The sequence below is a fragment of the Myxocyprinus asiaticus genome, chromosome 33, assembly GCF_019703515.2.
Source record: "Myxocyprinus asiaticus isolate MX2 ecotype Aquarium Trade chromosome 33, UBuf_Myxa_2, whole genome shotgun sequence".
In the NCBI taxonomy this organism is placed as follows: Eukaryota; Metazoa; Chordata; class Actinopteri; order Cypriniformes; family Catostomidae; genus Myxocyprinus; species Myxocyprinus asiaticus.
The window spans coordinates 25,705,010-25,718,981 of record NC_059376.1 but is presented as its reverse complement, the minus strand read 5'-3'; the positions used below and the strand labels follow the sequence as shown (position 1 = coordinate 25,718,981).

Sequence of the window (13,972 nt, the reverse complement as noted above, 5' to 3'; positions counted from 1 at the left end):
AAAGAAATCAATCTCTAGAATAGTAAAATTGTTCGTTTCTAATATTTAAAATAAAAATAGCATCTGAATAACAAATATTTTTATATCAAAAGAGCAGCAAATTCCTTTTACTTTCTGTTCCGTCAATGACAAACCTGATTTTGCCACACCAAAAATGGCGTCTCTCAACGGGTCGGAACTAAGAACTAGTGTTGCGTGAAAATATGTCCCCTTCTAACTAGAGTTATCGCCTTAACGTTCCGGGCCCCGTACATGCATTTGTTTTGATTGGTAATCAATAGGGGTCGCGGAGCAGAGCAGCGCTGTTTTAATCGAGGCTCCAGTTATTAACTCATTAACTATCTACGAGTCCAGTCTCCAATGACGATGTGTGCATAAGCCCAATGATGGAAGAAGCCGTGCCTTTCAGCATCGTGTCCACCGTTAAAGCGCTGAACAGTGCACTGCGGGGAGACGCGGAACATGAAGCCGAGATCAGCCGGGAGCGAGAGAAGCTCTGGTTCAAGGAAAGCAGCGCAAAAAACCTGAGAAATCGGGACTTCTTGTCTCCTAATACGGTTCTCACGACGTTGTACGCCGGTGGAGAGGTCAGGCTGAATTTGTTGCATATGTGTGTGTTTTTAATTTCATATGTTATTAGTTTTTGCTGGCCTGCAGCGCTGACAGATGCGCTCGCGCCTGTCCTCCGCATGGGGTTTTTACGCATGGCTTCACGCGCCGCTTTTGACCGTAGGCAACGAGCCCTTAGATGTTTCCAGCTTTTACATGGTTATCTGATTATGAATCACTGATTCACTGACACAGACTGTCAAAAAACAAAAACAAACCGGCGCCAGCTAGACTGTTGACATTGGTCGCATCGACCAAACAGTTGAACCCTGCGGCAGAAATGATTAACTCTTCACTGCCCATGCGCCCTGATATATGCCAGAAAATGGCAGTGTAAAAAATATAATAACAACAACATGCCTGAGGAGAAATGCATAGCTAATGGGATAAGAATTTTGTCCTGGTCCAGGACTGTGATTTTAAAGTTTTTTTAACATTTTTTTTTATTTTGTATTATTATCATTTTCTTTTCTTTTTTTTTTTTTTTTTTTGCATGTCTCACAAAAATAGAGAAACATTTTTTTTAGTTTGTGGATGTGTTTTTATGGTTATGCATGGATGATTCTGCGATAGTCACTGACAAATGATGTCCATGATGCTGAAAAAGACAAATCTGTTAAAAATCTTGTTCAAAACGCATGTGTCATGTTCTTAGAAAGTCTATGCATTCATGTTGGTTTCATGCGTTTTTGAAATTTTTTTATACTATTTTCAATAAAAGTTTTGATTTACAGGAATAGCTCACCCAGCTCTCATAACCTACTCATCCTCATGCCATCTCAGATGTGACTTTCTTACCTCTAAAACAAAGATTTTAGAAGAATTTCTCAGCTCTGTAGGTCCAAACAATGCAAGACAACTGGTTCCAAAAAGCACATAAAGGCAGCATACAAGTAATCCATAAGACTCCATCTGTGAAGCTGACTCACTCTCTGTCTTCAAAAAAACGACTAAAAACACATCTTTTCCAAAAAAAAAAAAAAAAAAAAAAAAAATTCTGTTGCACTTTATTCTATTTTGAATACTATTATGATGCTAGTGATACTTTGTAATACAGCACTTTTCATACCACTGTCTCCTAAGATGATTCGCTTATGTTTTCCTCTCTTGTAAGTCGCTTTGGATAAATGCTTCTGCCAAATGAATAAATGTAAATGTAAATGTAAATAAGACTCTAGTGGTTAAGTCCATGTTTTCAGAAGTGATATGTTAGGTGTGGCAAGAAGCAGATCAATATTTAATTTTTTACTATTCATTTTCCCTGCCCAGTAGGTGGTGGTATGCACGAAGAATGTGAATGGCCAAAAACAAAAGAAGAACTCTTAGGAGAGAAGAGCTCTTAGGGGGGCTGTTTGAAAGTGGAGATTTATAGTAAAAAAAACGAATTACAGAAAGTCATACACATCTGGGATGGCATGACAGTGAGTAAATGATGAGAGAATTTTCATTTTTTTGGGTGAACTACTCCTTTAATGATGTCAGGCAAAAAGCAATAACATTTTACTTACACCATTAATACATGTGAGTGTACACATCTTAATCGTTGTCAAAAAAGTTTTCAGACATTTTTAAAAGAGGAATTTTTGTTAGAAAATCTTGCAGTACCATACAAAGGTGATTGGCGGACAAACTTTTTCAAATATGATTAATATTTTCAAACTAAACTGCTTCACTACTTCCTCTAATAATTCTTGAAAAAAAAAAAATGTCACATCATTAATCCATGTGATGTGTGTGTGTGCCTTATTGATTTCTGTTGTTGTAGATGCATTTGTGACCTTCATGTTTTTGATTATGCATTTTCATGCAATCCACATGTTTTGTAATGCTTTTGTGTGTGCCCAGGTTCCCTCTGAGGTTCTCAGTGGTATTCGCTGTCTTCGTGGGAGTGGTGTGTTGCCAATAGGAGCCAGTGAAGTGACCTTGGAAGGATTGCGTGTGTGTGTGGATCGCTGTGCAGCTTTCAGAGGTGTTCTGTGTGGAATAATGCCATACCTAAAACCTGCTGCTCAGAGACAGGGCTGTGTTCTCATCAACTGCCCCGCCCTTCACACCAAACAAGCCACGCCCTCTCCTAATACATTAGCACTGGGGCAACTCCGAACCGCTCTAATTGCCGACCACCTCGGGGCACAGCTCAGAGGACAAGGGTGTGTGTGTTTACATTTATGATCTTGACATACACTTTATTAACAAAGGGAGAGAGCCTAAATTATGTTGTGTGTGGCTGGCAAAGTGGATTCATATTGACATAAATGTAATCACTGGAGGTCACCAAGTTTCTGTACATTTGGTTGCTAGTAGGCATTGCTACTCAACTGCAATATCCAATGTCTCTTTGCTCTCCCATTGGTAGTTGATGCATCGCTATTCATTTGAATAAAGTTAAGGCCTCAATATACTTCCGGAGAAGTTCTTCTTCTTTCTTCGTTCAGGGGTAAAAAGAAGTTCTAAACAGCCGAGCAATGGTATACTGTTTGCAAACATTCAGACACCCACCACAGCACTGTGGGAGGCATTTAGGAGTACATTTAAATATGAGGAGACTCAGTAAAACCTTAACTAATGTGACATTAAAATGTGTTGTCAATGACTTTATGCCTCATTCTATGAGTAGAATTCATATGAGGTCAGTAAAAGAAGTTGTTTTAGCCACTCGATGATTTAAAGTAATATATATGCAGTAGAAAATGTTTAATTTGTCTTGTTTAAAATCTGAATTAATGTGCTTAACATGCGGCCATAATATGGGCCGATTACACGCTGTTATTATGAATTATGATGACACTTATTCTATTGCAATGATGAGTGTATAAAAGTGTTAATGTGCAGAATAAAGACAAAAGAATGGTGATAGAGGCATATCTTACTTTTGACAGATGTGTGAATGGCTTTCGCTGCAGATGGCACATGAGTGAATGGGCACTTTTGAGGATTTGAGCAGATTTGGTTCCTTTTGTAGACTAATTAAACAAAAAAATAAACAAATCGCATGACATGGTCTTGGAAAATGTCTCTAAGCAAACGATCGTACAGATGTAGGTACATTTCCACCAGCTCTCTAATCACTCTTCATGATGTGTTCATGTTGACTGATTTTTACTGACTGAACAACGTAAACAAAATTAGCTGTTGGTCTGAAGGTAGGTGGTGCTCTAGGTCACACCTACCGATGACGTGGACCAATGACAGTAAGAAGGTCTTTAGCAGCCAGTCAGAAATGTTCCTAAAAGTTCGCCCCAGCGAGCTGTTACGAACCACCGAAACGAACGCAAAAAACCTTATTCTCAGCCAGATTTTGTTCTAAATTACGTCACACCCATTTGTTCTTAGATTTCGTAGGAAGTATATCGAGGCCTTTAATCTCTCCTCAAATTGGTCTCATCGCCAATGGTCACTCTCGCTCATTTCAACTCTTATTGAACTCTCATCATTGTCTGTGTGAACACCCCTTTAGAAAGAGTGCAGGAAGAGTATCTAAACAATTTATTTGGGATTATGTGTTGTGTGTATCTGTAATCAACTCTTCTTTCTTTGTTCCATTTAGGTACACTGTGTTCTTTTGCCCAGCCTTGCCACAAGAGAGTGACATTGTCAACTTCCTAAAAACACTTGGCATTGATTGGCCAACGGTTCCTGTCAGTTGGACCAATGAGGACAGGGAGGAGAAGATGAAAAAAGCTTTAGAGAACTCTTCCTACCGAGACAGAGAGATGGATAGAGGAAAGAGGAGAAGCAGAGGAGAAGAGATAGAGGGAGAGAAGAGAGGGATTAAAGAAGAGGTTAGGATAAACCTTACACAAGTGGTACAGGATGACAATCTCCAGGGTTATGATCCCAGTCTTGGCACATGCACAGGTGAGCCGTAGTACCTGTGTTTTTATAATGGCTATAATGGTTCAAATTTCTCACTGTTCAGTTTATAACACAGATTTGTGGTTACAGAGTCTGTTTGGTCAGTAATTATTTTGAACATCACTTTCAAGGATGCACCGATTAGCAAATGTGTGGCTTACACCGGCTGATATATTTTAACGCAGTTATGGGCCAATACCCATCCGATCACCGTTATTTATTTTTCAAAAAGCCACACCATTACAATCATTAAGCCGTATGCTGCAGCAAAGTCCACCACACTGAAAAATTACTGATAGCAATTTATATTTTGTCAAATGTCAACATTTATCGGAATATATGGAAAACAGATTTTTATTATATTTATAATAATGCAAATCTCTTAAAATTAAGCATTGGTGAGAAGACGTCTCAGTGCCGTTATTGGTGTTTTTACTGTTATTACAACAAATAAACATATATCTTTGAGTTCTTAAAGGAATAGTTCACTTTTCTTACCCTCATGCCATCCCAGATGTGTGACCTTCTTTCTTCTGCAGAACACAAATGAAGATTTTTAGAAGAATATCTCAGCTCTGTAGGTCCATACAATGCAAGTGAATGGTGACCAAAACTTTGAAGCTCCAAAAAGCACATGAATGCAGCATAAAAGACTTCAGTGGATAAATAGAGAAACAGATCAATATTTAAGTCCTTTTTTACTGTAAATGTCCACTTTCACCAGCCCTCTTAAGTGCTCTCTTCTCTCCTAAGAGGAGTTCTTCTTTTGTTTTTGGTAATTTGCATTCTTCGTCCATATCGCCACCTACTGGGCAGAGAGGAGAATTTATAGTTAAAAAAGGACTTAAATATGGACCTGTTTCTCACCCACAACTATCATATCACTTCTGAAGACATGGATTTAACCACTGGTGTCGTATGGATTACTTTTATCCATACAACACCAATCAAAGTGCTGATCATCATTCACTTGCATTGTATGGACCTAGAGAGCTGAGATATTCTTCTAAAAGTCTTTGTCTGTTTTCTGCAGAAAGTAAGTCATAAACATCTTGGATGGCATGAGGGTGAGTAAATGAGAATTTTCATTTTTAGGTGAACTATCCCTTTAAATTTCCATTACGGGTTTGTCACATACTGGCAATATGAAGCGTGACTACGCACAAACAGTTCAAACACATTTTAATTCCCCCTCAAAAAAATTGATGCATCAGGGGTGTCATTAGACATGAAATGAGCTGGAGTGCAAACATGCAGACAGAACTGAGGGTTTCGAACCATACTGTTTAGACACTTGTGAATAAACTGTTGGATAGAATCTGTGTTTCTCTATTGTTCAGTGATCTCTCCATTTTTAGTGCAGAGAGAAATGCTGTGTCACCTCGCCCAGCTTGACAGCGCTTCTGCAGATTTCCCTGTGAGTCAAAATGACCTTTTCTCATGTTGTAGATCGCTCATCTCTGACTGCTGTAAATTAAAGTGAGTTGCTATGTTTTTAGTTGGACTCTCATAATGGATTTCTCTACTTCAGGTCTCCACAGCAACAGTCCTGCATGTCACTTCCTGTCAGGATGAGTTTCGTCAGCAGCAAACAGCCATGCTGTGGAGAGCAGCGGGTGCAATGGCAATGCAGGTTTCATACATTTTCCCCACACAAACGCATGCTCATCAGCTGCACAAGTGTGCATAACAAATGTTAAGACACGACAAAATGAACGTATACAAATTCCAGCTCTTGCTGCACAATGGAATGTGACTACATAAAGCACAATGGCCGCTGGCAATGAATGAATTAATTAATAATCTCTCTCTCTCTCACTGTCTCTCTTTCTTTCACTTGATCAGAGATTGGTGATTTGTGGTCCTGTTAAAACACCTGGTGTTCAGATGAATGCAGCACAGTATCTCCAGTAAGACAGAAGCTTATAACAGCACTGTCACTTTGTGTATCAATGCTATCACTGACTGCACTCTGTTATTCTGTCAACTTTACAACTCACTGTTACTACTCTCCAAATCTCCATAACAGCACTCTATAACTGTGTGTGTGTTTGTATCCTGCTGCAGATTAAGAAAAGCTCAGATGAAAGAAGCCTCAGAAATCAAGTATGGAGACCAAGTTGAAGGTCTGTTTATGAATTTGTAATATCTTGTATAAGTACTTTGAATATTTCAATGTCTGTTGTGTCTCCAGAAAGAGATGCAGTTATTAGTCAACTGTGAGTGAGTCTAATTTCACTTTATATGGCTGTGTTTGTTTTTGCACTGTCAATTTACTTTTTCTTCCAACTATTTAAGGTCAGACATGGGATGACATCATCAGAGTCATGACATCAGCCACTGTTAGATTTGAGCTTCTGTCCACGGTGCACACAAGTCCAGTAAGTGTGGTTTTGTGCATATGTGTTTGTGAAATGTATTGTCCCGTGTTGAAGATGATTGACGGCTCTCTTTCAGGTGACACTAGATGTGCAGCGGGACAGCGGCGTGTCCACGAAGGGCCCCAGGGGTGGAGTCTTTGTCATGTATAACTGTGCTCGTCTTCACACTCTTTTTAGCAGCTACGAGAAAGGGGTGGAGCAAGGTAACATACACACCAAAGTATATTGACTATATGCATCCTGTTCAAAGTGGTAATGTTTTCAAGAACAGTAAACATGGAGAGGTTTGCTTAGAAAGTGCAGTCAGTGTGGCTACACCCAAATCCCAGTTATTTAATTTGTAGTTGCAAACATGATCGAAGTTCAAATTTTATTTTGAACATGCTCAGTTCTACTATGCCAGAACAAAGTCAAGACAAAGGCAGTGAAAGACAACAGGTATGCTCTGAGATAAAATGTACAGAAAACATGCATAATTTACTGACAATATTGAATATTGTGCGGTGTGTGCAATCGAGAAAAGCAGCATTTTGATTGGCTGTGTACTCTAGCCTGTCAGTCCATGTTCAGGGCACCTTTCTCCATTAGGCCATGTGATTAACTATTTGTTGTAATATCAGTGTCTGTGTGTGTGTTTACATGCATATCTGAGCACAAGTAATTAAAATAGACAATGTGTTTGAAATATGTAGGTCTTTATCCAGAAATTCCTGCAGGCACAGAGCTAGACTTTTCTGCACTAAAAGAGGAGGTAATAAAACATGTAACTAATTTACTATAAACATCATATTTATTTTGTTCAACCACCCTCAGACATGCAGTTTACTTTTGCAAGGTCCTATTTTTTGAATCCTTGTTTAGATATTCAATTCTGAAATTCTGCTTCTGTAAAGATAGAGTGGTTTAGCAAGTTGTTAAGATAGTGTAATGTTGACATGTCATCATTAGGGGGAGTGGCTTCTTCTCTTCAATTACCTCATTCCATTCTCTGAACTACTGGACCAATCAGGACAGCTCCTGGAGCATGAAGGGGGTGGAGCCAGAGTTAATTTAAGAACTGAACAGGTACAATATAATGACAGCGATTTAATGCAGAATTTATTTTAATTTTAGCAATAATTTAGACAATTTTTAAATAGAAATCTCATCCAATCACAACTCTTAGGGTCTAAGTTTCATTTAGTGTTTCATTGTTTGTGTCTTGTCTCTCAGGTGTGCAGATTCTTGGTGTCTCTCAGTAAAGATTTTAGCTCCTATTACAACAGAGTCCATGTGCTTGGGGTAAGACATTGTGGGTCTATGTGATTATTAGCAAAAACTTAAATCAGTTCAGTATGATGAATTTTTATCTGGACATGTGATGTTTTTTGTTAGTGTGTGCATGTGTTAGCATTGACATACACTACCGGTCAAAAGTTTTGAAACACTTAAATGTTTCTCATGATATTAAAAATCTTTTGATCTGAAGGCATAAGCTTAAATGTTTGAAATTAGTTTTGTAGACAAAAATATAATTGTGCCACCATATTAATTTATTTCATTATAAAACTAAAATGTAATTAAAAATTATTTTATTTTTTAAATTGATGACTTGGACCAAATAACAAAGAAAAGCAGCCAATAAGTGCCCAACATAGATGGGAACTCCTTCAATACTGTTTAAAAAGCATCCCAGGGTGATACCTCAAGAAGTTGATTGAGAAAATGTCAAGAGTACATGTCTGCAAATTCTAGGCAAAGGGTGACTACTTTGAAGATGCTAAAATATAACACTGTTTTATTTATTTTGGATTTTGTTTAGTCACAACATAATTCCCATAGTTCCATTTATGTTATTCCATAGTTTTGATGACTTTACTATTATTCTAAAATGTGAAAAAAAAAAAAAAAATTATAATAATGAGTAAGAGTTTCAAAACTTTTGACTGATAGTGTATATTGATTAAACCGGTTCACATGAAGTTCAGGGCCATTAACCTTCTACTCTTTTCTTTCTCTCTTTCTTTAGGAGCCACTGCCTCACCTCTTTAATCAGATGTTTTGTCGTTTATTGTTGCTGAGAGCATTAAGAGAACTTTACCACAGCGCCCTGGACTCCCTTAACCTGCCCCCAATTCCCCAGCTATAGAATTTACACTTTAGACTCTACATTATACTCAAATACCCTCATTAACAGCCAGCACTCTGCAATTCTCTTTAGTTTTTACTCTTTAAATAACCTTCTCATACCCATCTCAGAGTTTAAACTCAAATATACCCATATTCAACCTTTTACACCTTACAAGGATTGTTTTGCCACTGAAAAACCATACGCTGAAGACAGAACAGGCCAGATACCACACACATGCCTGGATACCCAACTCTATCATTAAATTAATGTTCATCTTTTAGCTTTTACCCAATTCATCCAATTAGCCCAACCAGTCTGTTTCTGCCCCTAGACATTTCAACAAGGAAGATGCTTTCATGCACAGTCAATCTGAAAATAATATGGCAAATTATTATGGTAAAAGCTATTATCTGTCTAAGCGCTCTAATCTGCACTCTGCTGCACCATAGTCATAGTTTCTGCCCCTATGCATGACATTGTCTTCAGTGTAACAGTCCTTAATTAATTATAACTGCTCCACACTAATTTAATCAGCGCCTCCCTTTTGTTAAACATAAAGTGACAATGTAGCACAGTTGTACCCGCAGTTTGATAGATGCACACACAAGAATGTAACTTGTCTGTCACCACTGTTTCTGACCAGGAATCATCTCAAACAAACACCATCATCTGGAATTCCTGAAATGCCGTAATGTGGAATGCTATTTTAAATTAATTTAAATTGAAATATAGTCTTATATGTACCAAATATAAAGTTTTTATTCTAGAGTGTCACCCCCAGTGTCCCTCAGTGTTATGGCCCTATAACTATACAGGTGTACCACTCATGTGCCATACAGAGTTCAAATGTGTCAGTACTCTCAGTAAACTGTGCCATAACACCATGCTGTATTTAAACACTTGAGAGTACTAAGCACTTAAAGTGACTGTGTTAAACTGTCCCACTTCCAAGGTTTTGTTAGTGATCTCACTCAATGTATTTAAATAAAAGAACAACCCACATAGATTTAATGATTAAAAGGAGTCTTATTCAAACTGTAAACGGTGCACTTTCTTTTTTTTTTTTTTTGGTTTAATTATTTATTTGTGTGTATTTTTCAGTATTAAAGTATTATTTTTTTAAAGGAACAGTTCACCCAAAAATTAAAATTCTTTCATTATTTACTCACCCTCATACCATCTTAGAAGTGCATGACTTTCTTTATTCTGCTGAACACAAAGATTTTTAGAAGAAAATCTCAGCTCTGTTGGTCCTTTTTTACTATAAATTCTCCTCCCTGCCCAGTAGGTGGTGATAGGCACGAATGAAAACGTGAATCGGCAAAAACAAAAGAATAATGTGTAAGTGAAAGTGAACATTTATAGTATAAATAATTAGTCAAATATTGGTCTGTTTCTAGACATATTGCTTCTGAAGGCATACATTTAACCACTGGAGTCGTATGGATTACTTTTATGCTGCCTTTATGTGCTTTTATCAGCTTCAAAGTTCTGGCCACCATTCACTTGAATTATATGGAGCTACAGAGCTGAGATATTCTTCTAAAAATCTTTGTGTTCTGCTGAAGAAAGAAAGTCATGCACATCTGGAATGGCATGAGGGTGAGTAAATGATGAGAGAATTTTTATTTTGGGGTGAACTATCCCTTTAATTATATTAATAAAATTGTCAGTAATTAAGTCAGTGGTGTATATATGCCCCATGAAATAGATTTTCAGTGAGGTTTACCTTACACCCCTCTACATAGCGAGTAAATCACTCGCATATTTCGCGCTATGCATCTAAAATATGAATTTTATTAGCCACTGGCGAGTAAAAATTCAGGTTTTATTCCCCAGAGCTTGAGTTGTGTAGTAGCGAAGAAGAGCTTGAGCACCGCTCGTCTTTTACGCGTGTTGTGTCTCGTGAGCGCGCCCTGAAGGAAATTGACCTTATTTGGCTGCAGTGGGTCCGGATCTGTCATGTCGGTCTCCATCGCTTTCTTTGAGACTCCGAATGTCACTGACATTGCATTTAGCGATGTCATCTCTTATTTTGTTTAAACTGTACCATGGACTATTCATTCTCAAAATTCTCAGTTTTAAAACAAGCGTACATGCCAGTTCAGAAAACACTGTAAATATGAAAGAATTTCACAAATACAAATCTTTAACAAATCTATGCAAGGGTTTGGTACAAATTTTTATTTATTTATTTATTTTTTTCCATAGTAGTTTTGACATAGCACTTAAATTATTATTTTATAATATAATTATTCATTATATTTTCATTAAGATTCCAAGCTTATTTCCAACCTTTCAATTTGTATGAAATTTCAAACAGTGACAACAGCTTGTATCATTATTAAAGATGCAAATTCATGACATCATATAAATTGATAGAATGTGAAATTTGTAAATTTGTACACAAGCTAAAATGTGATTAAAAGGATCAAAAGCGAAATATGAAAATAAAATGTACAATCTTGCATACTATATTGCGTGAAATCATATATATCAAAATATATACATACATATGATGATGCCCCCATCTCAGTTTTCTTAATATCTTTTTGAGTTTTCTGTTGCATTACACTTACACAGTATGTTGACAAAAGTCTGGCAAAAATGTAATAGCCAGTGGCGATTCTCCAACGTGTCCGGAGGGTTGCTTTATGAGGGCATCTTTGTTCATATAAATATAAACGTCATAAATAAATTACACTAAATCAATTTATATAAACAATTTGGATGAATTTACTAAAGGAATTATATTGCTAGCAAAATTGAAATATCTGGGGCATTTTTGTCACCCTTGTTTAATTTCTAGTTAAGTTCTGATGCTCATTGATACTGATTCCAAGCTCATGAGGGTGATTTGAAACTTATTGAGCTTTGGATGGGGCCAGAATGGTGATATACACCTGGCATGACTAAAAAAAAAAACCCATAATAGTTCCAAGTGGGTTGACAGCACCGCACCTTCGTAACAGCTTGTGTCAGACATACAGGATTAGTTGAACTTGCACTTCCCGAACCTTTGATTAGAACTTAAATGAAGTTTCAGACTTTTGGACCCCACTATAGACATGCATACTTCACCTACAAATGATGATATAATATTTTAATTCCCACAGAAACAGCAGACTGCCTGTAAAAACACTGCTGAGTGTTACCTCATAAACTTTTATGGTGTTTTTAGCAGAAGTAATACCAAAGTTCTACCACTTGAGAGCAATCATTACTCTTCTTCATCTGTTGAACTGTTTCTGTCAATTGAAATCCAAATTAACTTTTACTGTTCTCAGCGTTACTCGTCATAACTGCATTTTTGCTAGTAATAATTCCAGTTAGAGAGCTCTCTAATTAAATTTTAACTAGTAAGAATACCAATTAGAGAGCTCTCTTTCTGAATGTTTACTTGCTGTAAGTTTCCAGTGACTCCCATTCATTTTTAATTACATAACTCTGAAAATGAATTATTACTAGCAAGAATTACAATTACAGACCTCTCTAATTTAATATTTCCAATTAGAGAGATCTGGAATTCAATTTTTACTAGTATAAATCCAATTAGAGAGCTCTCTAATTTAATTTTTACTAGTAAAAAAAAAATCACATTAAAGATAAGCTTAATTGCAGAGCACTGTAATTGAATTACAGAGCTCTACAATTACATTCTTACTAGTAAGAATGCAATTGTAGAGTTCACTAATTGGAATTTTTACTAGTAAGAATATAATTGAAGGGCTCTGTAATTATAATTTTTACTAGTAGTGGAGTGGTGGTGGCGTAGTGGGATAAAGCACAGAACTGGTAAACAGTAGGTTTCCAGTTCAATCCCCACAGCCACCACTATTGTGTCTTTGAGCAAGGTACTTAACTCCAGGTTGCTCTGGGGGGATTGTCCTTGTAATAAATGCACTGTAAGTCACTTTGGATAAAAGCATCTGCCAAATGCATAAAAAAAAGTAGAATGTTTTTTAAATAAAAATGTGGTAAAACATTTTTTTTTACTAGTAAAATGCTATTGTAGAGCTCTGTAAATCAATTGTAGAGCCCTGCAATTGCATTCTTACTAGTAGAAATGCAGAGAGCTCTGCAATTGCATTCTTTCTAGTAACAAGGTCATTACAGAGCTCTGTAATTGGAATTCTTACTAGTAGAAAATATATTGTAGGGCTCTCTAATTGAAATATTACTAGTTCAAACAATTACAACGAGTAATGCTGGATGCATTAAAAGCAAAATTGGCTTGCGATTTCTTTCTCTCACAATCCCTCTTATGTGACTTGGGGCTAGTTTAGGCTGTCATTCTTCACTGCCAGGCATCTCTCCCTTGAAGACAAAGAGGGAGGAGAGATGAAAAGGAGCAGAGAGAGAGAGAGAAAAGAGGGACAAGTACGTGAAAGGAGTTCAAGGGATGAAGGAGAGTACACTGTGTAATCGCTACAAGCAAAACTGCTGTGTTTTCAAGAGGTGTGTGTGAGGGAGAGATGAATGAATGAGGTCAGGGGTGCCCATGAGAATTGAATGATTTTTGTGGTTGCCATGAGTAGAAAGAGAGAGAAGAGTGGAAAAGGGGTGGAGATGATGGGAGGGATATTGATGTGTCTTCTTGATGGAGCCCTGGACTGGATAAAACAGTGTGATAGGTGGGTGTGTTTTTGGGAGTGCTGGGAAATGACACATGGAGATAGATTGTTATTATAGGTGTGTGCTGATCAAGGAGGGCCAATGTCTATTGTACTAGTAGCTCACTACTTACAGGTACTGCTGGGCTGTGGTGTGTGTGTGTGTGTATGAGAGAGAGAGAGAGCGAGAGAGAGAGAGAGTGAGATAGCTAATCTGACAACCTTCCTTTGGGGACATTATTAGATGTCCTTAATTAGAAAATGGATTAATAAATAAAGCGAAATCTATATTTTAAATCCTAAAAACTCAGGAAGTTAATATATAGTAATTATTATTGGCATTGATAAAGGTCAATGAGATGCTCATTATTATTTTGTCTGGATCTATTTTAAGTATAACAAAT

At 37.1% G+C, this 13,972-nt stretch overlaps 1 protein-coding gene across 2 annotated transcripts; it reads left to right on the top strand.

The window, feature by feature from the left end:
- The first annotated feature begins 257 nt into the window (after nt 1–257).
- Nucleotides 258–10,013, top strand: LOC127424695 (DALR anticodon-binding domain-containing protein 3). 2 transcript variants are annotated; one of them, XM_051670091.1, is made up of 14 exons: nt 455–587; nt 1,882–2,030; nt 2,455–2,759; nt 4,157–4,467; nt 5,823–5,881; nt 5,996–6,097; nt 6,310–6,374; nt 6,532–6,590; nt 6,763–6,845; nt 6,922–7,048; nt 7,538–7,596; nt 7,794–7,910; nt 8,058–8,126; nt 8,854–10,013. In XM_051670091.1, the coding sequence occupies exons 2-14, from the start codon at nt 2,025–2,027 to the stop codon at nt 8,971–8,973; spliced, it is 1,482 nt and encodes a 493-aa protein (XP_051526051.1). In that variant the 5' UTR covers nt 455–587; nt 1,882–2,024; the 3' UTR covers nt 8,974–10,013. The 2 variants fall into 2 exon arrangements, with proteins under 2 accessions (XP_051526050.1, XP_051526051.1); XM_051670090.1 differs by lacking the exon at nt 1,882–2,030 and having other exon boundaries at nt 258–587.
- The last annotated feature ends 3,959 nt before the right edge of the window (nt 10,014–13,972 follow it).